Source organism: Amblyomma mixtum, chromosome 1 (genome assembly GCF_055824585.1).
Source record: "Amblyomma mixtum isolate Tamu chromosome 1, ASM5582458v1, whole genome shotgun sequence".
Classification (NCBI taxonomy): domain Eukaryota; kingdom Metazoa; phylum Arthropoda; class Arachnida; order Ixodida; family Ixodidae; genus Amblyomma; species Amblyomma mixtum.
Window position 1 is genome coordinate 145,606,599 of NC_143012.1, and position 22,140 is coordinate 145,628,738.

General features: G+C 44.0%; 1 protein-coding gene across 1 annotated transcript in view; it reads left to right on the forward strand.

The window, feature by feature from the left end:
- The window catches only part of SMC5 (structural maintenance of chromosomes 5), a 91,324-nt gene that overhangs the window by 50,748 nt on the left and 18,436 nt on the right, over window positions 1-22,140 (forward strand). The window contains exons 14-18 of the mRNA XM_089557715.1: window positions 3,203-3,264; window positions 11,826-11,892; window positions 13,200-13,301; window positions 18,416-18,490; window positions 21,459-21,575. Coding sequence (XP_089413841.1) covers window positions 3,203-3,264; window positions 11,826-11,892; window positions 13,200-13,301; window positions 18,416-18,490; window positions 21,459-21,575 — 423 coding nt within the window. The remainder of the gene's footprint in view (window positions 1-3,202; window positions 3,265-11,825; window positions 11,893-13,199; window positions 13,302-18,415; window positions 18,491-21,458; window positions 21,576-22,140) is intronic.

A 22,140-nucleotide genomic window follows, 5' to 3' on the forward strand; every position in this document is an offset into this window, starting at 1 on the left:
ATTTGCGACATTTTTGAGCGTGCATCACACACGGAGGCTGCGAAGCGATTTTGATGCTATCGCATCTTCGTAGCATGTCCGAAGAATGTTGCCTCGCAGAAAAAAAATGCCGCCACCGTCCGGAAGACGTTGAAGTAACGAGCGTTAGCTGCTCGGTAGCGCCATCTATCATCCATGTGATGTATCGCCACATGAAGGCTACTTTTCCATGCCTTACGGCGAGCGGGTGCCTACTACCTTGAGGTCGAGTTTTGGCTGAAAAAGTTTTTCGACTCTCTGGAGGGCCATTTTTCCTTACCTCAAGGCGGTAGGTGCCCGGTCGCCGTCAGGTGACGTCACAGAAGAGGCGCAGGTGGTTGGAGTGGCCGCCGCCGCAACTGCCGCCGCGATTCAGCCACCTGAAATTGTGAGCTGCAGAGTGCTGACGACATGGCCGCCATGTTAAGCCTAACCATAAGACATGGCCGCCATGTTAAGCCTAACCAGAAGTAAATATGAACCTAATTAGACAATATTGGTGTCTCACATGTCCTACTCATCGAGCCCATTACGAATATTCTTTAGTTAGATCATGATGTTATTGGTTAGTTAATTATAAGCAATTAAATATAAGCATAACCATAACTAAATATTCACTTCATTAGTTAATTTTGGTGCCTAACCTGTTCTACTCATATAGAGGATTCCAAATATGTAATTCGTTTTATGATGCCTCATTAATTACTGAGTTAAAAGCGATTATACATAGTCATGTGACTAGTTAATTATGGCGTCACAAAATCATTGACGTCACCGATTTGATATACTAATGACGTCACCAATCAGTCACCAATTGGGTTGCTATATCGAATTACTATGGGGGCCGCCATTTTGAATTCCTCTGAAAATTTCACGCCAAAGGGAGGTGGTAGCAGACCCCACGAAATTGAGAAGCGTGATGAATAAGAGCTAATGCTCTTAAAAAGAACTACATCGAGAAGTATTTGTATAATTACAGGCCAGATGCTGCAGCATACCCGTAAGTAGCGCGGAAGGCTCTGACTTTGAGCGGTGAAGTTGTCGCTAGCAGGCAATTAGCGTAATAGTACCACGTCTTTACGTCTTCACAGCGAAAAAAAATATGCCCTTGTGCGAAAAACAGAAACTACATCGGAAACGAAACTTCAGTTCTTTGACTACAAGCAAGACATGCAGCGGGGTCATAAGCAACTCGGAGGGTTCAGAAATCGGAGCGCAAAATCTTTGTTAGCATGCTAATGATGCTCAATAAGCGTGGTAAGGAAAGAGTTCAGGGGGGACACAGCTCTCAGCTGAAAAAAATTTATTTCTTGATATATTTGCATAAACTTCTTGATAATGCAGTTAAATTCTGTAACGATCTTCAGTGTAATGAAATTTTCGATGCAACAATGTACGTATTCTAGTTTTCATAACTTCACATTTATAGAACACCATGATGTTTTAGCTTCAGTTTAAAACAGTAGATTTGGCTGCACTTACAATGTCATGAAGTTTCATTGCTGGCTTGAAACAAACATGAGGAAAAATTGTACCACGGCTGAGAATGCTTGAGCGTTGTGTATGCTGAAGCGTCATCAAGATTGGTGCCACCCATAAACCACCAAACAAGGTGGCAGTCGAGTGACGATGGGGTGTAGAGTACGCATTGGCCGATGCGTTATCTCTGTTTGGTGCACGCTGAACATAGGCTGTCAAAACGCCATCACGAGGTAAAGCGCTATCACAAAGTGACACTTGTGGCATAGCATAGAGGAATGCTGCCACAGTAATGATGAAACAGCAGAATCTGTATTGCACCCCCCGCGGTGGCTCAATGGTTATGGTGCTCGGCTGCTGACCCGAAAGACGAGGGTTCGATCCCAGCCGCGGCGGCCGAATTTCGATAGAGGCGAAATTTGAGAAGCCCATGTACTGTGCGATGTCAGTGCACGTTAAAGAACCCCAGGTGGTCGAAATTTCCGGAGCCCTTCACTACGGCGTCTCTGACAGCCTGAGTTGCTTTGGGACGTTAAACCCCAGTAAACCAATAAACCAGAATCTGTATTTTATGGGTTTCTATAGGAGTTTGGATGGGACTGGCCGACGAAAACCTAGCAGCAGGGGGTTTAATGTCCCGAAACGACTGAGACTGTGAAGGACACCGTAGTGAAGGGCTCCGAAAGTTTTGACCACCTGGGGTTATTTAACGCGCACCGATGTATCGCATAGTACATGTGCCTCTAGAATTTCACCTTCATCGAAATTCGATCGCCGCTTCCGGGATTGAACCTGCGTCTTTCAGGTCAGCAGCTGAGCGCCATGACCACTGAGCCACCGCAGAGGCTTTTGATTTTTCGTGAAGATGATGATGAAAAAATGCTGTGGCACACGGACGAAGAAAGAATGCAGCGCAGTGCTGATTTTAACATTTCGATGATAGGCATTCAAATCACGATATTATATAATGAGCATGGATATTACAAATAATTGGCTATATCAAGCTCTGTGCAAATATTTTAACAATTTCTACTTCACATATCGAATCCAGTTGGTCTTGGAACGGGTACTGTAAAAACGTGTGTAAGGGCTGTGCTTTTTGCAGCTTGTCGACAGTGTCCCAGAAACATTCGATAGGTTGGGGCAACCAAAAGGAAATAAAAATAATAAGCCCCTGTATTCCAGAAGCAGTGGCATGGACGGCTGTAGCCTTGCAGCAACCATACTGTGCACATGTTGGCTGTAAGGGGGGGAGTGGTGGAAACGGCGGTAGCTTCCGCCATTTCCACGCTGTAATTCTCCACCTGACATGGCTGTAATGAAGGGAAGGCAACCTAAGCTGGCGCTTGTCCTCCCAAAAAGTTTGTTCTCGAGGACCTGCTTTGAGGCGTGAAGGGGGATGTAAAATAAATGAGGTGGCATCGAGCTACCAGTGCTAACCATTGGCCTTCGTTTCTTTCACGTGATTGCTCTGAGGGCGTCTCACGTGCTTGTCGCATGATGTGTCACCCACTCTCCTTGGTGGATGTTGGATGACACCCCAGATCTCTATCTTTTTCTTCTTTTTCGAGGATATCATGGAAAAACTTTAGGCTGGCACTTGTTATTTTTCGATATTCCGCTGTGCTGTATTTTCTTCCACAGTGTCCCAGTGATTTGTGTTGTGCTTGTTTCCTGATTTGCTGTGTTCCCTTCTCCCTTTCAGTACACGATCAGGGTGTCGCAGTACGACCCTTCCCGCACTTCGACCATGTCCTCAGAGCTGGCGTAAGTGGAATTTTCTTTGCAGTATGTGAAGGGGCCTTGTCATACAAGTCGTATACTAGGGCCCTTCATTTTTGTGTAAAACCCAGTTTCACTTGCCTTTTGCTTCTCGAAGAGAATTCTCAGCGTCAGTTTAAGTTAGGTTCCTCCCAGAAAATGCACTTTCAAGAGAAAGTGATTTGACAGCACACAGAGCTTAAGGTACTCCACAGAAACAAGCAAATGTGTTATTCTTACTTTAGAGCAGTGTTTTTAATTACTCAGTGATTTTTAAAGAGACAGAACACTGAAATTTAAGCACCAAATTTTTTCGCTGCAACGGAAAGTTGGCTGTCTAAGGTGCTCGATTCTGCAACGGTTTTGTTTGAAATGCCGTAGTTGATTTCTACCAAAAATTTTTCTATCAGCGTGTACGCCCATTTTTATGTAGGCTGCTGCTGGAAACCATGATCAGCGAAAGCGATAGTGATTGCACATTGGCAGAAGTGATGTACCAAAGACTAATGCAGTGGAACACCATTCATATGTTTTTCACTGGAACGGGGAAAAAAAAAGCGCAACTGTAAGGAAAGCTTCAAAATTGAATGCAAACAGTGCAGCTTTGACTTCAAGCAATTCATTTCCGCAAAATGAGCTTAGGACTTCAAACCACATCGAGAATAGTGGATTGCCGTTTCTTTCTCTCGCTGGAAGGCACCACGCGTTTCTCAATAGCCTGGAAGGCCGCATTGCTGTGAGCGTCGCTTTGAGGTGTGACGTACCTGCGGAGAAGGTCCACAGCCCCGGCAGCTTCTCCAAAGCCTGGATCTGCCAACTCCTCGGGATCATGTGGCTTGTGCTCCTCCTCGTCATTGCAGTCAACGGCTTCACTCGCGACCGAGTTCGCTGCGATCTCGGCGATGCTTTGGCACTCCGACGTCACGACGGCAGCGTCAGCGGCGACGTAGTTGTCGTATGTGACTCCCGTGGCATGCAGCGTATTATTAACCTCAGTTAGCTCTTGACCACAAGAGGCTGCTTCCGACTCTTCAGTTTCCGCGGCAGTTTCCACTTCCCTGTCGATACGGAAGCCACACCGCCCGAAGCAGTGCTGTGCATTTGACGCGCTCACTGCAATCCACGCCGAAGCGACGTAGTGTATAGCGTCACGTATTTATATGATCATAGGCTGCTGTGAATGCCAACTCTTTTTCATGCTGGCTGCCAACTGCGTTTAGTATGTCCAGCTTTACATCAAGGGGAAGTGCCTTCCGCTTGCGCGATGCCATCAAAGCTCGACAAAGATTGCAGTTACAAGTTCAACGTCCATGAAGCGGATGGACATCTAGTGGTGGCCTGTCCAACTCGTTTGTGGATTCTTGCAGCCGTAGCCAAACCTGGCCAAGACTCATCAAAACTCAAAATGGCGGTTGGTGCTCGTTGCCCTGGTGGGTTCGGGGTTGCACGTTGCAACGTATCATGCGGGAAAGTTTTCACAGCTAGAACATAACAGTGGGGTTCCCAATACATTGGATCCTATGGGAGCTGTGCCAGGACTGGATAAAACGATGTAACAGCCGGGAAAATGCAGCAGTGAGGAATGTAACAGCAGAGTTCTACTGTATAAATCTCACCCTCCAGGCAGTAATTAGACATTTTTATGAGTAACATTCATTTCACTTTCCACACCCAAAGGTGTTCACTTCGTTGATGAAGTGAACACCTTTGGGTGTACACTTTGTCAAGGAAGGTTGTAGTGGTCCTTGGTTGCTGCTTCATCCTAGAAATTCAAAGCAATGGCTTGATTTGATGACAGAAACTAAAAGCTCATCTTCGTTGATGCAAACAGCGTGTTCTTTTCTTTGATGACCTGGTGACAAAAACTAAAAGCACATCTTTGGTGATTCTTTGATGATCTGGTGACAGAAACTAAAAGCACATCTTCGGGGATGTGAAGAGTGTGTTCTTTTCTTTGATCTGGTGACAAAAACTAAAAGCATATCTTTGGTGATGTGAAGAGTGTGTTCTTTTCTTTGATGACCTGGTGACAAAAACTAAAAGCACTTCTTTGATGATCTGGTGACAGAAACTAAAAGCACATCTTCGGGGATGTGAAGAGTGTGTTCTTTTCTTTGATCTGGTGACAAAAACTAAAAGCGCATCTTTGGTGATGTGAAGAGTGTGTTCTTTTCTTTGATGATCCGGTGACAAAAACTAAAAGCACTTCTTTGGTGAGTGCGCTCTTTTCGTTGATGATCTGGTGACAGAAACTAAAAGCACATCTTCGTTGATGCAAAGAGTGTGTTTTTTTCTTTGATGATCTGGTGACAAAAACTAACAGCACATCTTCGGTGAGTGCGCTCTTTTCTTTGATGATCTGGTGACAGACACTAAAAGCACATCTTCGGGGATGTGAAGAGTGTGTTCTTTTCTTTGATCTGGTGACAAAAACTAAAAGCGCATCTTTGGTGATGTGAAGAGTGTGTTCTTTTCTTTGATGATCTGGTGACAGAAACTAAAAGCACATCTTTGGTGATTCTTCGATGATCTGGTGACAGAAACTAAAAGCACATCTTCGGGGATGTGAAGAGTGTGTTCTTTTCTTTGATCTGGTGACAAAAACTAAAAGCGCATCTTGGTGATGTGAAGAGTGTGTTCTTTTCTTTGATGATCCGGTGACAAAAACTGAAAGCACGTCTTTGGTGAGTGCGCTCTTTTCGTTGATGATCTGGTGACAGAAACTAAAAGCACATCTTCGTTGATGCAAAGAGTGTGTTTTTTTCTTTGATGATCTGGTGACAGAAACTAAAAGCACATCTTCGGGGATGTGAAGAGTGTGTTCTTTTCTTTGATCTGGTGACAAAAACTAAAAGCATATCTTTGGTGATGTGAAGAGTGTGTTCTTTTCTTTGATGACCTGGTGACAAAAACTAAAAGCACATCTTTGGTGATTCTTTGATGATCTGGTGACAGAAACTAAAAGCACATCTTCGGGGATGTGAAGAGTGTGTTCTTTTCTTTGATCTGGTGACAAAAACTAAAAGCGCATCTTTGGTGATGTTAAGAGTGTGTTCTTTTCTTTGATGATCTGGTGACAGAAACTAAAAGCACATCTTCGGTGATGTGAAGAGTGTGTTCTTTTCTTTGAAGGGTGTACTGGAGAGAGTGTAAACTTTAAGAAAACAAACACTCCAGACAGAAAAACATTGTCTCTAATACAAATCAGTGATATTTTATCGAGATGTGTTCACATGGTGTGCTACACTAATAATGGCAGGGTTTCTGTGTGAGAGGGCACTTTCATCGCCGAAGTATACACCACTGTGCCCTAACAGGTTTGTGCATGGAAACTGAAATGGATGCTACCCTATATTAACTGTTTGAGGGTTGGATTGTTTTGAAAAAAAAAAAAAAACTTTCCCAGATGGTCAGGTTACTTTATTGTGAATTTTGAATGTGCAGAATGTATGAAATCAGAGTCGGAAGAGTCATCGCTATTGATGTCGAGAGAAGCGTCAGTGCGTTCGGTTGTATCGCTGCTTTGCCGTGCATCTGAAGAATTCAAATTCAAATTCAAATTCAAATTTTATTTAGCATCAACAATGATCTTACAGAACTCGTGATGCAACGGGGTGCTAGCAAAAAGCCTGTAACGGCTTGACAAAGGCTAGCACCCCGTTCACAAAGCAATACAGCAGGGGACAAAAAGTGATAGCGATATAAAGAAAAGCAATATATATATATGGCGGCGGCTTTACATAATCATAAAAACATGTTAAGTGATAGGGCTAACATTGCGGGTTCATAATTGTAAGTGTTAATGTCTTGGAGGTGGCTTGGAGGTGTTATCAGAAGAGTTAAGAGCATGTGGTAGTGTGTACATCAGCATTTGGCGGCCATAGTTAGTACGGGTGTGAGGAATCTTCCATGTCTGACTGCTTCGTGTGCTATATGCTTTCGCAAACGGAGACAGGGTCGCAAGGTTTTCAAGGAAAGGGTCATTATTTAGATGAAAGGCATGATGACGTTTTAAGAGAAGTGCATTGAACAGGTTTGGTAATGGTTGTAATCTAAGGTCATCAAAAAGAGGTTTTGTGTGGGCGTCATTGGGTTCATTTGAAATAATTCTTACAGCTTTTTTCTGCAGTCGATAGATTTTGGACAAGTTTGTGTACGTTGTGGTGCCCGATATCAAGTAGCAATACGATAATGTGGATGTGAAAAGGGAGTTATACAAAAGTAATTTAATGTGCTTAGGAAGAAAGTTGCGAAAACGTGCAAGAATACCAACTATTCGGGATAGTTTGGAGTGAACGAGGTCAGTATGTGCGTTCCACTGCATATTCTCATGAAAAAGGACACCTAAGGTTTTTATTACTGGTACCACCTCTATGACTGAAAGACCAAGTTGCAGGACAATATTTGAATTAACTGGTTTATTTTTAGGGCGAAAAAGAACTGATTTTGTCTTCGAGACGTTTATAGTTAAGGAATTATTTAGACACCAAGTGTTCAATACATCAAGTACTGCATTCGCTTTCTTTACAAGCAGGGGTAAACTGTGATGGGAGAAAAATAAGCTTGTGTCATCGGCATAAATAACAAATGATGTATTTAAATCTATGTTAACAAGGTCATTAATATATAGGTTGAAAAGTAGTGGCCCGAGAATACTTCCTTGCGGAACGCCATGTAGCAATGGTTTGAAGCTGGAGCAAGAGTTACTTATGTGCACCCTTTGTTGACGGTATTGTAGGTAGGATTTAATAAGAGAAAGGAAACAGCCTCTGAAACCATAATATTCCAATTTTGTTAATAGTGTAACGTGATTTATTTTGTCAAATGCCTTTGAATAGTCTATGAAAATTCCAAGTGAATACAATTGGTGTTCAAAGGCGTTAAGAATGATTTCTTTTTGCACTAGCAAGGCGCTTTCTGTAGAGCGTTTTTTGGTGAACCCAAACTGATACGGTGTCATAATCTGATGCTTGGTTAAAAATGAGCTCATTCGTACGTGTATTAGCTTCTCAACGACCTTGGAGAATACAGGAAGTATTGAAATTGGCCTGTAGTTAGATATGTTACATTTCTCACCACCTTTAAATATGGCAGTAACTTTGGCCACTTGGAGCCGGCGAGGAAATTGGCCGCATGAAAATATTTGATTAATGATGTACTCTAAAACAGGGGCTATAATAGTAGCAACATGCTTAAGTGGCCGAATCTCCAAACCATCTACATCAGTACTGGTAGTATTGTTTAGAGATAAGATTGTAGACACAACGTCATCTGCAGTTACCGGGAATAAAAATGCAGTCTCTTCTGTTGGTTGGTGCATAAAGTTCATGCAGCTTGGGTCATGATGACTATTTCCCACAGATGTGAAGAATCATTAAAAGCTTTAGCTAATTCTTCTCCTGCAAGAGTTGTGCCATTCATACTTATCTCCATCGGGCTATCAATTGCACCAGTGTGCCGATTTAGGAGTGTGTTTAATCTTTTCCAAATTATTTCCGGAGTTTGCTTCTTGTCCTGCATGAAAAGGTTTTCAAAGTACTCTTTTTTAATTCTCCGTAATAGGCTGTTTGTCCTGTTTCTGTGTTTTTGAAGTCACCTAAATCGTTTTCGTTTCTGGATTTTAAAAACTTTTGATAAAGAACATTTTTCAGCTTTATAGCTTTGACACATTCAGCTGTAATCCAAGGTTTGCGTGCTTTTCGTGGCCGCTTACGAGTTTTGAAGGGAAAGCAATCATTATATACCTTTATAAATTTGTCTATGAAGATGTTATAAGCCTCCTCCGCATCAGCGCTTGAAAGAACACTCTCCCATGATATCCCTAAAACTAAATTATAGAAAGACCCCAGGGTATCTTCATTTATCTCCCGGAATGTACTTACAGTCGGTCTCGCGTCTTTTAATTGGAACTCGAAGGAAACTCAGTAAACAAGCAGAACAAGAATGCCTCGTGAGCGTCGGTGATACACAAACTAAGAGCAGCGGCAATAATGATAGATATCAAATTCCGCGGCTCCTGTGGTAAAGATAAAAATCAAGTTTGCGACAAAACCGAGACCATGAAAAGGCGTTGCTGCAAACTGCGCAACACCCTGCAGCTAGAAATCAGTTCTGTTTATCTCCACAAGAAGGTAGTGCAGTCAAATTTCAAATGCTTCTTGTAAGTCCTAGGAGGTGGCAGCACCTCCCAGTGAGCATCCATCGTCATTATGGCATGAAATTTCAAACGGAGGGTTGAAACCGTTCTCTTAAGGCAAAGACCTTGCGGGACGGAAAACCGCCACCGTGCATGTACAGCAAATACTCTCAAACGGTTAAGAATGTCTAATTACTGTCTGGGGGGTGAGATTTGTATTAGTCAATTCATATGAGTCTTTGGTACAACACCTCTGATTGCTTTCGCTGATCAATTTTCCCAGCATCGGCTTACATAAAAAGGGGCACATGCATTGATAGAAAAATTCTTGGTAAAAATCGTTTGCAGTGCTTCTAACAAAATAGTTGTGCAGCTACAGAGAGTTGTGCAGCTAGTTGTGCAGATACAGAGCAGCTTAGACAGCAAGCTTTTTGCTGTGCCAAAAAAAATGGGTGCTTAAATTTCAGTGTTCTGTCCCTTTAAGCCTCTTTCAGTGCTTGTCATTCATGGCATCGCTTAATCTGAAGAGTAGTTCGTAAAGTATGTTTGAAAAGCGGGGAGGCAGAAATGGCTAGTGACCAGGCATTTTATTGGCATCATTATATCAGGCACTACCTATGATATTAATTTCCTGTTCGAAGGCCCTTGTGCATTTAAAATGGACTTGATGTTGCATTCAGATAAGAGAAAGCAAATAGTAAAGAGTTTTTTTTTTTTTGCTGTATAAGATAACAATAGAAATTGTGTAGCTTTTTGTTGAGCTCGACGTGTACTTCACTTCAGACTGCGAGAATAGCACCCAATTTTGCCCCCTGAATTTGGAAAAAATGAAATGTCCTGCATATGATATATAAAACATATAATACCAGAAGAGCTTGCATGCCTTTTCAATTTGTCATTCATTTATACATGCTGTGCCACTCAGCTGCAAGGCCATTGAGTCCATTGCACGTCATGTGATTGAAGGACTCTTTTGTATGCATGTCTCACATGCATACAAATGGTAAAATGCACTCAGAATGGCTGTAGAGAGTAAATGACCTCTCTCTCAAGCAGTTTTGACCACTGGTTTTGTAGAGGAAATGGTTACACATTAGTACCATTGACTTCGTTTAAAGACCTCAAATGTGGTCGTATCCACACCTCAGTCTCATTGATGTATTGAAGAAAACTTTTATTAGAATTGAAAATATCTTCAAGAAGGATTATGAGGCAGTGGACTGATGGAAAAGGCTCGAAAGTTCAATATATTTTAAAATCATATTTTTTAAAATATGAATCTACGTTGAACTGTACAGCCAGCCTTTTAAAAACACACAGAACACCAAGAGCCCTGCTACGGTGGCTCAGTGGTTACGGCGTTCGGCTGCTGACCCAAAAGACACGGGTTCGATCCCGACTGCGGCGGCCGAATTTCGATGGAGTAGAAATTCTAGAGGCCCGTGTACTGTGCAATGTCAGTGCACATTGAAGAACCCCAGGTGGCCGAAATTTCCGGAGCCCTTCCCCACGGCGTCCCTCATAGCCTGAGTTGCTTCGGGATGCTAAACCCCAGTAAACCAATAAACCAACAGAAGCTTATGAGAGGAAGATAACAACATTCTGAATGGTTTGTTTGATAATTGTGTAGCATTCAATGTGCGGAAGTATGGTAAGTTGGTGAACGTTGTCGGTTTGTTGACACTTAACCCTTTGAAAGTTTTTGCCGTATATGTACGGCGGCGGTTTTCTGTCCCGCAAGGTCTTTGCCGTACGGGTACGGTTTCGATCTTCCGTTTGAAATTTTGCGCCAAAAGAATAATGTGTGCTCACTGGGGGGTGCTGCCACCTCTTAGGACTTACAAGAAGTGTTTGAATTTTGTGCTGCCTTCTTACGGAGATAAGCAGAACTTATGTCTAGCTTTAGCGCGGCGGCACAGACTGTGGCAACACCCCTTTTGTAGTTTTGGTTTCGCTTCGTGATCGCAACGGAGTCGCGCGAAATTTGAGTTTTCTTTTTGTCAGCACTATGTTGCAGGGGCTGCCGAAGTTGATTTCTATCTTTATTGGTGCTGCTCTTAGCTTGCTTATCACCGTTGCTATTCTATTCTATTGAACATTTTCCAGTTGTGAGTGATGCTGTCACCAAAGTACTGTTCCTAATTTTTTTTTTACTATTTATTCTCGATTATATACATTTTGTAGATTCAAGATCCGCAATAAAGTAATTTGACCACTGGGAAAGTTTTCTTCAAAATAATTCGACCCTCAAAGGGTTAAAGCAGTCGGGACTACATGTATCTCACTGTCCTACAAATGATTAATTGCTGTGCAAACATCAGCCAGTTGTGGCATTTTCGTGTTCAAAATTTATCACTCTTGCTTACCATGCTTACCTTGTTCTAACACACACTTTTTTTTTCCTGCACAAAAATTGATGTGGTGACCGCAGTCCCCCCAGCCTGCTGACCATGTCTGTGGATGCTGCTGCACTGGAGGAGCTGGAAGAGCGCAAACAGGCAAGGGGGCTGCCACTGGGGTTTTGGGGCCGTGAGCTGAGTGATGGACGGGGTGTGGCGTATGGAACGGTGCCGTTGGTGTGGCACTGAACTGTGAGGTTGGTGTGAACAGAATTAGGAACACATCACTATAGCGAACAGGTAAAGAGTGTTGAAATAGTTCGATACATTTGAAATTCGCGATATAAAATTTGGCCTATATCTCACACGCAAAAAGTGCAATTTAGTCAGTGAAAGGACGGCAGCTGGGAGAGGCCTTTCCGAAGCTTTACCACCGTTTTAACGCCACTTGTGGCAGTTGGAGAGGCTTCGAAAAACTGGGCACCAAATGCCAGCTAGGGTGTTGGATAGTTTGATCAAGTATGAAGCTTGAACGGTTCCAGTTTCCAGCGCATTGACTTCTTGTTTTCAGACGCAGAGCTGAAATTCGGGGCCAGGGTGCTTTACCTAGTTTTAACTGCAAATATCGGTCACTTAAAAAAAAAAAATGAGTAAAAAGTGTGCACAGTGCTCTCAAGTCCTCGTGCTACAGATTGGTGCTAAGAGGTGAGGAAAGCTAACAAGGAGAGATGGCAAAGCCTAAGCCAGCCGCCAAGCGGGAATTACCCTCAGGTTTGATTGCCAACCGGTGGGGAGAGTGCTAGAGCAGCCACACAGAAATATTGCGCGTCAGGAGTCCTAAAGGCTAGTACCGCATTTGACGGATTATTTGTTCAGCAGTGCATTGGCTGCGTGAACTATTAAAGTTTGCAAGAAAAACCCCCTAAGGCAGCGCTTAAGGGTCAATTTTTTCCTATGAATTTTTCCCTGAGTGCTAGGGCAGAAAAATTGCAGTCTCAGAATGCTACCCACTCTGAATGCCGTCACTTCAGAATAGGCCTGGCTTGATCTTTAAGACAAAAGCCTTTAAGCGCTCATACTTGCGGCCATGACTCTGTCCGTCCGTTACATCTGAAGTGAAAGTCGTAACTAGTCATTACTAGTTACAAGTCATGACTAACTAGTCGTTAACCAGCCGGGACTAGTTAGTCATTAACCAGTTATTACTAGCTAGTCATGACTGGTTAGTCATTAACCAGTCATGACTAATTATTAAATAACCAGTCATCAACTAACTGGCCATGACTGGTTAGTCATTAACCAGTCATCAATTAGTCATGACTAGCCTATTCAATTCGCCCCATAGCCGCCTTGTGGGTGCCTACGGCCGTGCGACCAAAGATGCGTGGAAAGGCTAATCGCCTCGCGCTCTTTAGATTGTCAAAGTGCCCCCTGAATTCTCTGTTTTCTTTTGTCTGTGCTTGCAGGCCCTGTCTGAGGAGATTGCCGCCAAGGTGGCCGAAGGGAGGAAGCTGGACTCGGAGGAGAGGTCCCTGCAGCAGCAGCTGGAAGAGCTCCGGAGGGCAAAAGTGAGGGATGATACTCACACTCCGAGACTTGTCTTTCGTTCGACAGCATTTCCTTTTTCATCTGTAGGGCCCTGTCTCAGTGACTGACTTGGTGAAGCTGTGCGAGCTGGTATTGTTCTGTATCACGTGGCCTTACCATGAGGGGTAGCTGACTGGAGTCTGTGTAGAGGCTGTCTCTGTGGTTGCCAAGTTAAGCAATGGCTTGATGCATCTCGCACTGAGGCTACTAGTATGTCCCAAGAGTCAGCAACTGGGGCTAATTGGTTGGACATTGGGTTCAGTTAGCGCACTGCAACAGGGGCACTACAAGACACACTGAGCAACCAGAAATGGAGACCACGAAGTGCTTTTTATTAGGGATGTGCTAATAATACCACATTTTTGGTTGCTAAGCCTATACCCGAGATGGAAATTGGTTGTGAATCAGTTATTTTCAGATACTTTTGAATACAGATTGCATCAAGGTTAGTTAATTTTTCTTTTTTTTTACAAAACACATCTGTGAAAACAAGCAGACGTCTTATGCTCAGATTTTATCTTACTTGTCATGAGGATAATTTATTACACCAATAAGGTTTACCAAGCATTCGGTAAGGGAGGGGAGATCGTGCAGTAGTGAGAGTGATCAACATTTAGTAGGTTAATAACTTGAGTAGTGTCCCGTGAATAACATCATTGTGTTTAATGAAAAATTTCTGATATGGCAGTTTGATGTGATACTTACATGGCAAAAGAACTGAATGTTGTTGTGGAGCATTCTAAGGTGCGGTTCTCATCTGCTAAATGTTGTCATTAAAGCATTGTAAGCTGCAGTTGTCATCTGCTAAATGTTGTCAGGGGGGACGAGGGTCTTAAAACTAACTTTTTTATTTATGGCTAGAATGTCATGAAATTTTGCACACACATGCATTTTTCTCTTCTGATTCCAAATATAATAATCATAACTGAGCTGGTGGTCTTAAATTTTACAGTCTAGAATGTAATTAGGTAATTTCTTACGCAGCTTTAATGAACTTTCGCATTGCATTTTGTTGCTTTTAATTACATGAATTGATAGCCAGAGAGTTCCCATACCTGGTGACATTCTTTGTTTTTCTCTAAAGGCATGTCATCCTGATATACTGTATCGAGAGTGAAAGGTCGCAATATTTAACACTGCAACTTGTTAAGTTAATTGCAAATTGCTATTAATTTCTGACCTAAACAAAAAAGTAAGAATGTCATCGGGTATGAGAATTTGCTGGCTATCAATTCAAGTAATTAAAAGCAACAAAATACAATGAGAAAGTTCATTAAAGCTGCATAAGAAATTGCCTAATTACACTCTAGAATTTAAGATAACATTTGATCTAAGATAAGCAGCTCAATTATAACTGCATTTATGGAATCAGAAGAGAAAAACACATCTGTGTGTAAAATTTCATGAGGCTCTAGCCATAAATAAAAAGGTCAGTTTTAAGACCCTTGTCCCCCCTTAAATTCCAAGCTGTGGTTGTCATGTGCTGAATGTTGTCGGGGAGCATTCTAAGCTGCAGTTGTCATGTGTCGAACGTTTTCATAAAGCAGTCTAAGCTGTAGTGGTCATGTGCTGAACGTTGTTACGAAGCAGTGTGAGGTGACCAGATATCTCCGCACTGGCACAGTGATATCAGGTTTTGGTGTCGAAGAAGCACGGTGCAGCTAGTTGTAGGCACAGCTCACTGCAGGCACGTCGAACGCGTTGTGTTCGATGTTCTGACATGCTGCTTGGTGCTGTGCGTCACTTCAGTGTGAAAGCATTTATAGTCGCACTCCCCAGGCTTCAGCGGTGTGTGTCTGTGTGAAGCCTCTGAGAAGGAGACGTAACTGGCTCATTCAGTCAATGGACACCTCAGTCATGCTGTGACTAGATGGTGGCGTCCACCTACGTATCGAGACAGTTATGCACCTTTGCTTTTCTCTAAAACCAGTGGATGGTTTAGACTGGGTTGATTTTAAGGGGGGAGCCTGGTCATGAAGAAAAAAATTTTATTAATGAAGTCACAGTTAAGAAATCTTCAGGGAATATGTATTTTTGTGGGGCGATTTTAAATATATCATTTAATTTCATGGAAAACAGTTCCTTGAGCGTTTATGCAATTTTTATGCATGTATATTATGAAGAGCTCTGAAAAAAATTTATTGCAGTAAGCTCGTTGAAATGTATGCCATTGGGTTCTCTTGATACCAAGGAATGCAGTAAGGGTGAAATTGTCTTCCTGCCTATCATAGAACTTGAGTTATAGGGTTTTGAATTTGTCGCTCCAGAAATGAGAAGAAAAGTGTGTATTCCTGTTTCTGAAGTGGCAGCTTCAGTACCCTATAACTCAAGTTCCATGATAGCCAGGATGATAATTTTATCCTCATTGCATTCCTTGGTATCAAGAAAACCCAATGGCATACATTTCAGTGAGTTTCCCGCAGCAAATTTTCTTCAAAACTCTTCGCAAAATACTTGCATAAAAATTGCATAAGTTCTCCACAAATTGTTCTACATGAAATTAAATGACATATATCTAGAATCAGCGCACAAAAATACATGTGCTCTGAAACTTTTATAACTATGACTAGATTAATAAAATTTTCATTTCAAGACCAGGCTCCCCCCCTTAAGGAAAGGAAAAGAGCATGGACACCTCAGTCCTGCTTTGACGTACAGCCCCCGTCAGAAGTGTACAGCCCAAGGGGTTTGCTTCTAAGCTCCTTAGCAGGGCTCCCTAGCATGGCTGGCAGTCCAAAGCTTGGGGGAATTGAGAATGCAATGCCATTCCTCTTTCGAGAATTTACCATCGCTGGAAATTAATACAGTGGAACCTCGATTATACGACGTTCAGGGGACCGCGCGAAACCGTCGTATAATCGAAAATCAAGCGTGATATTTTTTAACGTCTGAACTTCATCGTCATCTTTTTTTTCTTTTTTTTTTCAGAACACAAATGCAGCACATTTTTGCCGGCAGAGGGCTAGTCTTCAACAAACAAGATAAAATGGCCGTTGAGGCTGCCGTGAGCAGCGGGGCAGCGGCTCGCGCGGTTTTCTTGATAGGTGAAAAGATTAAGGCGCACCGGTTATCGACTGGCTAAAGTGTGCCTACCGTATTTACTCGATTCTATAAGCACCCCCTTTTTTTCACGATCGCGATGACCAAAGTGAGAGGGGGTGCTTAGATTCGAAAAATCTAAACTCACCCCCCCCCCCCCCCCCGGGCCCCTCTTTTCGCGGCGAAATCTCGATGAAACGGGGCACGAGAAAAAACATTTTATTTAGGAATTATTCAAAAGAAAAATAGCTGCAGACAGTTCTGTGCCGCCATCTGTCTTGTAGTGTCGGAACGCAGCAACACAAAAAGCGCCATGGACGCCGCTGTCCTCGCTTCGGCGAGCGCGGCCTCGCCCGCTTATCTGTTTTCCGGCGGACGCATTTGTTGCTGCCACGGGCGTCTTATCTTTTCTTATTATCTTTCCTCTGATCTTTCAACTCTCCTCTATCTGCACTTGGCAGCGGTGGTGGCTTGGCTCAAGCCAGTAGGCAGGCCTGTGCAATTTCCTTTTCATCCTTCTCTCAGTCACAACAACAACAATGCGCAGGCCGCGCCTCCTCGGGACTCCGACTGCACAGGCTCGACGAAGAAGAGAGCAAGTGCACTTGGCGGCCTCGGCAACGCTCTCTTCCGCGCAAAAAAAGGGGGTGCTTAGATTCGCATGCAAAGTTTTTTTTTTCAGAATTTTTTTTCCGAAAATAGGGGGGGTGCTTAGATTCGGGGGGTGCTTACAATCGCGAAAATATGGTACATCCCGGCCTGCGTTTGCTGACGACCTTTTTTGTCGGACGGTACGAGCCAGACGTCGTACGAAGCGGGGTCCTTCTAAAATTTGCGTCGTATAACCGAGGTTTTTAATGCATTGTCTCTATGGGGGTTTTGCTGGGACCGCACAAATTCGTCGTAAAATGTGGGTCGTCGCATGACCGGGGGACGTTTAATTGAGGTTCCACTGTAACGAGGCATGCTGCAGGCCTCACAAGCAAACCCCTTGGGCTGTATACTTTTGACGGGGGGTGTACATGGTGGTCGTGGTGCTTTTGCACACTATCTCGCACTTAGCAATGCTAAATAGTCAGTCATTATTTTTGATCTGCGACTGTGGCAGCTGTAGTAGTTTTATGCAAGGCCTAGCGTTACTGTGCTCGCGCCTGGCGCCATGCATTGGCAGTCAATTGTTCGAGTGAAAAACAAACTATCAGGCAAGTACGAAATGCAGTAAATGTACTCCGTGACTTTTCCTCGAAGTCAAGGTGCAGCTGCAGAGCTGAAACGTGGCCTCTCCACCTATAGTGCCCTCTTGAAACACAGTATGTTGGTAGTACAGTAGAATCTCAGTGATACGAACATGGTTGATACGAATTGCGCGATGATGCGAAATCATAAGGTTCCCCGGCTGGAGTGCATTGTGTGAAAATTCCAGATCGTCCAAACTCTCTCCCGAGCCATTACAGATGTTATGAACGCGTGAGCTGTGACTGCACCCTCAAGCACCAAGCACTGCCCGTACATCACCGACGTCGCGATCACTAATCGTGCGGTACACACCATGAGCAGCGAGCGGTGGCCGCACAGCCGTGAACAAATTTTGTCAGCCATAAACAGATCTGTGTGATTTTATTCATTTGAATGATGCTTATTTTTTCATGACCCCATGAGATTAGTATCACCGACATTCTACTGTACTCGCTACAGTCAAACCCACTTATAACAATACGGTTATAACAATATATCTGACATAACATTGGTCAGACGCGGCACGGTCAGCTTTCCCATGTGTTCTATGGTAAAATAAACCGCTTACAGTAATGCTGCCATAGCAAATTATTGGCCATGTGGGGGGTGCTTCATTGCAGTTCCAACGATTTTGAATTTACGAGGTTTTACTCTCTCATATCCTTCTCTTATCTCTCTGAATTCTGTTTTGCACGTGAGCTATGATTGTTTTGGATGAGCCCCACAGGTGATGATGTCTCTAGGGCGGTTAAAGTCTGTAGTGCAAGTGGTTCACTCAGAAACGGTGGCTGAGGATTTCTTTTTCCCCTTCCGTGTGCAGAAGCGGCTCCAGGAAAATGCCGGGCGGCTGCGGCAGCTGTCTGTCCTCCGCGAGGAGAAGCGGGCTGCTCTGCAGGTGAGTCTCCCAGTGGGGTCTCTGTCATTCGATACGTCTTCTCCTCCCTGCCCCCTACTATATTCACTGGTGGAATGATCCGTATGTTACAGGGGTCACTGAGGTGCCCACCATTGTTACCTTTTCCTCTTCTGTTTTGCTCTGTGATTGGTGTTCCCTTATTGTTCCCCGACGTGTTCTCTAGGAGGATCTCAGAAAATTTGAGTTCTTCTCCCTTGCTTCGCCTGTGACGAACTCCAGCAATGTTAGCCCCGAGAGGGGTTGTGGCCTGCTTTTGCGCTGCTGCTTTGTGTACATCGATCATCCCGGTGTGTATGTGTGTGGCTAGGCAGCAGCATCACCACGTAGGCTACTGCTTCCAGAGATGTGTCTCTGTTATTGAGATTGTGTGTAGCTTGGCCAGGTGGTGGTTGTATCAGGTATTCCGCCTCATTTATTCCTGGTAGTCCTGTCTCTTTTGTTAGAACTCTTTCAGCCCACTTTGTTCCTCGTTGCTACCATGGAAAACAGAGGGGGGGATTCGGGGCGAATACAGAAAACTCGGACAGAACCCGCTTGCCCCAATCACTATCAGCCGGGAAATGGACAACTTGCAAAACAAACTGTCCCAGCTAGCCTTGTACAACTCCAAGGTGGGCATGATCTGGACCCATCGTGCAAGGCTGATCTTCAACACGCCCACCTCGTACCACTCTTCAGTGTGTGTGTTCCGAATTGCGACCAATGATGGACTTCCCGCCTGGTCATACACGCAGCCCCGAGCAAACTGTTTCAGTTCAGTTCAGTTCAGTTTATTACCTTAAAAGTCCCCCGTAGGGGCATTACATAAGGGGTGGGTTTTTATACAAACAATAAGGATCATGGTAAACAGTTATTGAAAAAAATGGTCAGATACAAGTTGCAAAAACGAAGATGGGCAGGTAGTAGAAGCGATTTCGTGGGGAAGGCCGTTCCAGTCTGTGGCAGTTCGGAAAAAAAAATGAAGCAGTGGAGATGGTCGTCCGGGCACGTGGGCGCGCAACTTGAAGTGGATGGCTGGTTCGATATGATGTGCGTGCTGCTGCTGTGATGTATGGTGCTTGATTAAGGGACGAAAAAAAGAACTTATGGTACAGTGAAAGGCTAGCAATGCGACGTTGACAGAAAAGCGGTGATAAACCAGATTCTGCTTTGAGAGATGAAACGCTGATATTTTATGAGTACGATGAATGAATAAATCTAACAGCGCGATTTTGAACTGATTCTAATGCGTCGGCGAGATATGCTTGGTGTGGATTCCAAATGGGTGACGCGTATTCCAGTTTTGGCCTGACAAGTGATTTATAAGCTAGTAATTTGACATGTTCCGGGGCGTTTCGCAGATTACGTTTCAGAAAGCCTAAGGTTTTGTTAGCTGCGGCGATAATGTTAGTTACATGTGTGCTCCAAGACAAATCGTGAGAGAGCGGCACCTCGTCTCTCAACGGCCGTTTTTGATGGTCGCCGACGTGCAGCATGCCTTTGGCTATCCCTCGTCACCTTGATTGGACTTTTTCCCCCACATGCTGAGCATGCCGTGGCAGCTGTTGGAGAGCTTGGGTTTTCCCGAGGTTGTGAAATTGGTGCTTTCTTAAGTGCTGCATCTCATTAGTCAGTGCAGCGCCTTGAAAGCCACTGCAAGCTTGCATGTCTAAGAGGAGACAGCGCTTGCATTCCACTTTGCTGCGTAGACTAGTTAACAACAGCGAGGTGCCGTTGGCTTGAGGCACTTTGTGGAAGCAGGGATTCTTTCCAGCTGCACTCTTAGGCTTCTCACTCCGCTGCAGTCTAACGATATCACCTTTTTGTTTGGTCTGCTTGCAGGTTTTGAACTCGCCATTCGATGGTAACACGAAACAGAAACCCACGAGTAAGACACAGCGGAAGCTTTATGGACATACGAGCGATGCATAACACTGTTGTTGATAGCGGCTGACATGCAGAAGTTGTGGAGCAGTTTTTCTGCGATTCAAGGTTTTTCTCATGAGAGGGCATCAACATGTTTTTTAAAGTTATCTGCATGCTAGGAGGTAAATTTCAAGGTAGTGAAATTTCAGTGTAATGAAGTAGAGTAAATATGTTACTGACTTCATTACATTGAGGCTTGAGCATACAGGTATGGCACTTTTTACAGGCCATCTGTGCAGACTTGAAGGCATTTGTTTTTTTGCACCAATTGCTAAGGTCAGGTTATATATCTATCTATTCACATCCTAATGCTGATCGAGAAATTTTTTCTGTCATGATGTTTAAAGTGTGAATTGATTGGTGGGGAAAATAATGTCTGATCTCTATACCCATTTTTTTTCTCGGCAAGTAGCACCTCGTTTGCTCTCAAACAGGCACCAAGACTGCCTGTCAGTGTTTTACCTCAATGCCCCTTAAAACAACACTCTGGGAAAACCTGAAAAAAGCTTGGGGCCCTTCTTAAACATTCTTAAAGAAGAAAATGCGATGGCTATTATGTTGCCTGCTACAGTGTCCACAATCAGTGTCTAATGTTCTTGCAATTTTCCCGCCAAAACTCCGATTGGAACCGGTTCTATTGCCCTTTTATGGTGTGCATCAAGTTATCACCTTCTAGAACGTTCCAGTATCTTTCATTGGATTATCATGTGGGATTGTACCAATTCCAAGCCACTAATCCATTTTAATCCATTTTATGGGGTGGGCCTGCTTCCAAAATTTTGGGGGTCCTAAGACTTTCAAATTTGATGGTGCCCATGATTGATCCACTGGTGGTCACATGGTGTTGAAGTCACAACCCCCTCGAACAGTCAGAGAACTTGGCGACAGAGAAGGCAGAAACGTTTCGAGAGAGAGCAACCTAAATGCTGCCACACTAAGACGAGGGGATCTGTAAATTTCGTTGTGGCGTGACGACAGCGTGCAGCGGCAGAAGTGGGGCAAGGTCGACCTCTCTCACGTGTGTGGCCGGTCTCCCTTGCAGACAATGCAGAGCACAGCTGTGGACCTGGACGAGGAGCGGCGGAAGACCCTGTGCCAGCAGCAGAAAATCTGCACCCTCAGGAAGGCACAAGTGAAGACCTACAACGAGACACTCAAGGTGGGGCCTCTCGCATCAGTGAAAGTTTTTGGGGAGTGTCTTTTATTTGGTGCAGAAGCCTCCTGGCCCAAGTTTTGCCAAGGGAGCTGGTTTGGCGCTGCGGTTTGGAGCTGACGTTGAATCTACCATGTTTTCTGGCATAAAAGTCACTTTTTTTTAGAGCGCAGCTCTTTGGCTCCCATTCCTGCGTTTCATGGCGGCGGCGTTGTCCCTAGTAGCCAGCTATGCAGCTGGGGATGTCACAGGTCTTAGTGAAGTTAGGAGGACAGATGAGAAGTATACAGTCTAGCAGTGTTGCTGGAGGAACCGGCGGGTATTAAATGGGATGTCATAGGTCTTAGTGAGGTTTGGAGGACAGATGAGAAGTATACAGTCTAGCAGTGTTGCTGGAGGAACCGGCGGGTATTAAATGGGATGTCATAGGTCTTAGTGAGGTTTGGAGGACAGATGAGAAGTATACAGTCTAGCAGTGTTGCTGGAGGAACCGGCGGGTATTAAATGGGATGTCATAGGTCTTAGTGAGGTTTGGAGGACAGATGAGAAGTATACAGTCTAGCAGTGTTGT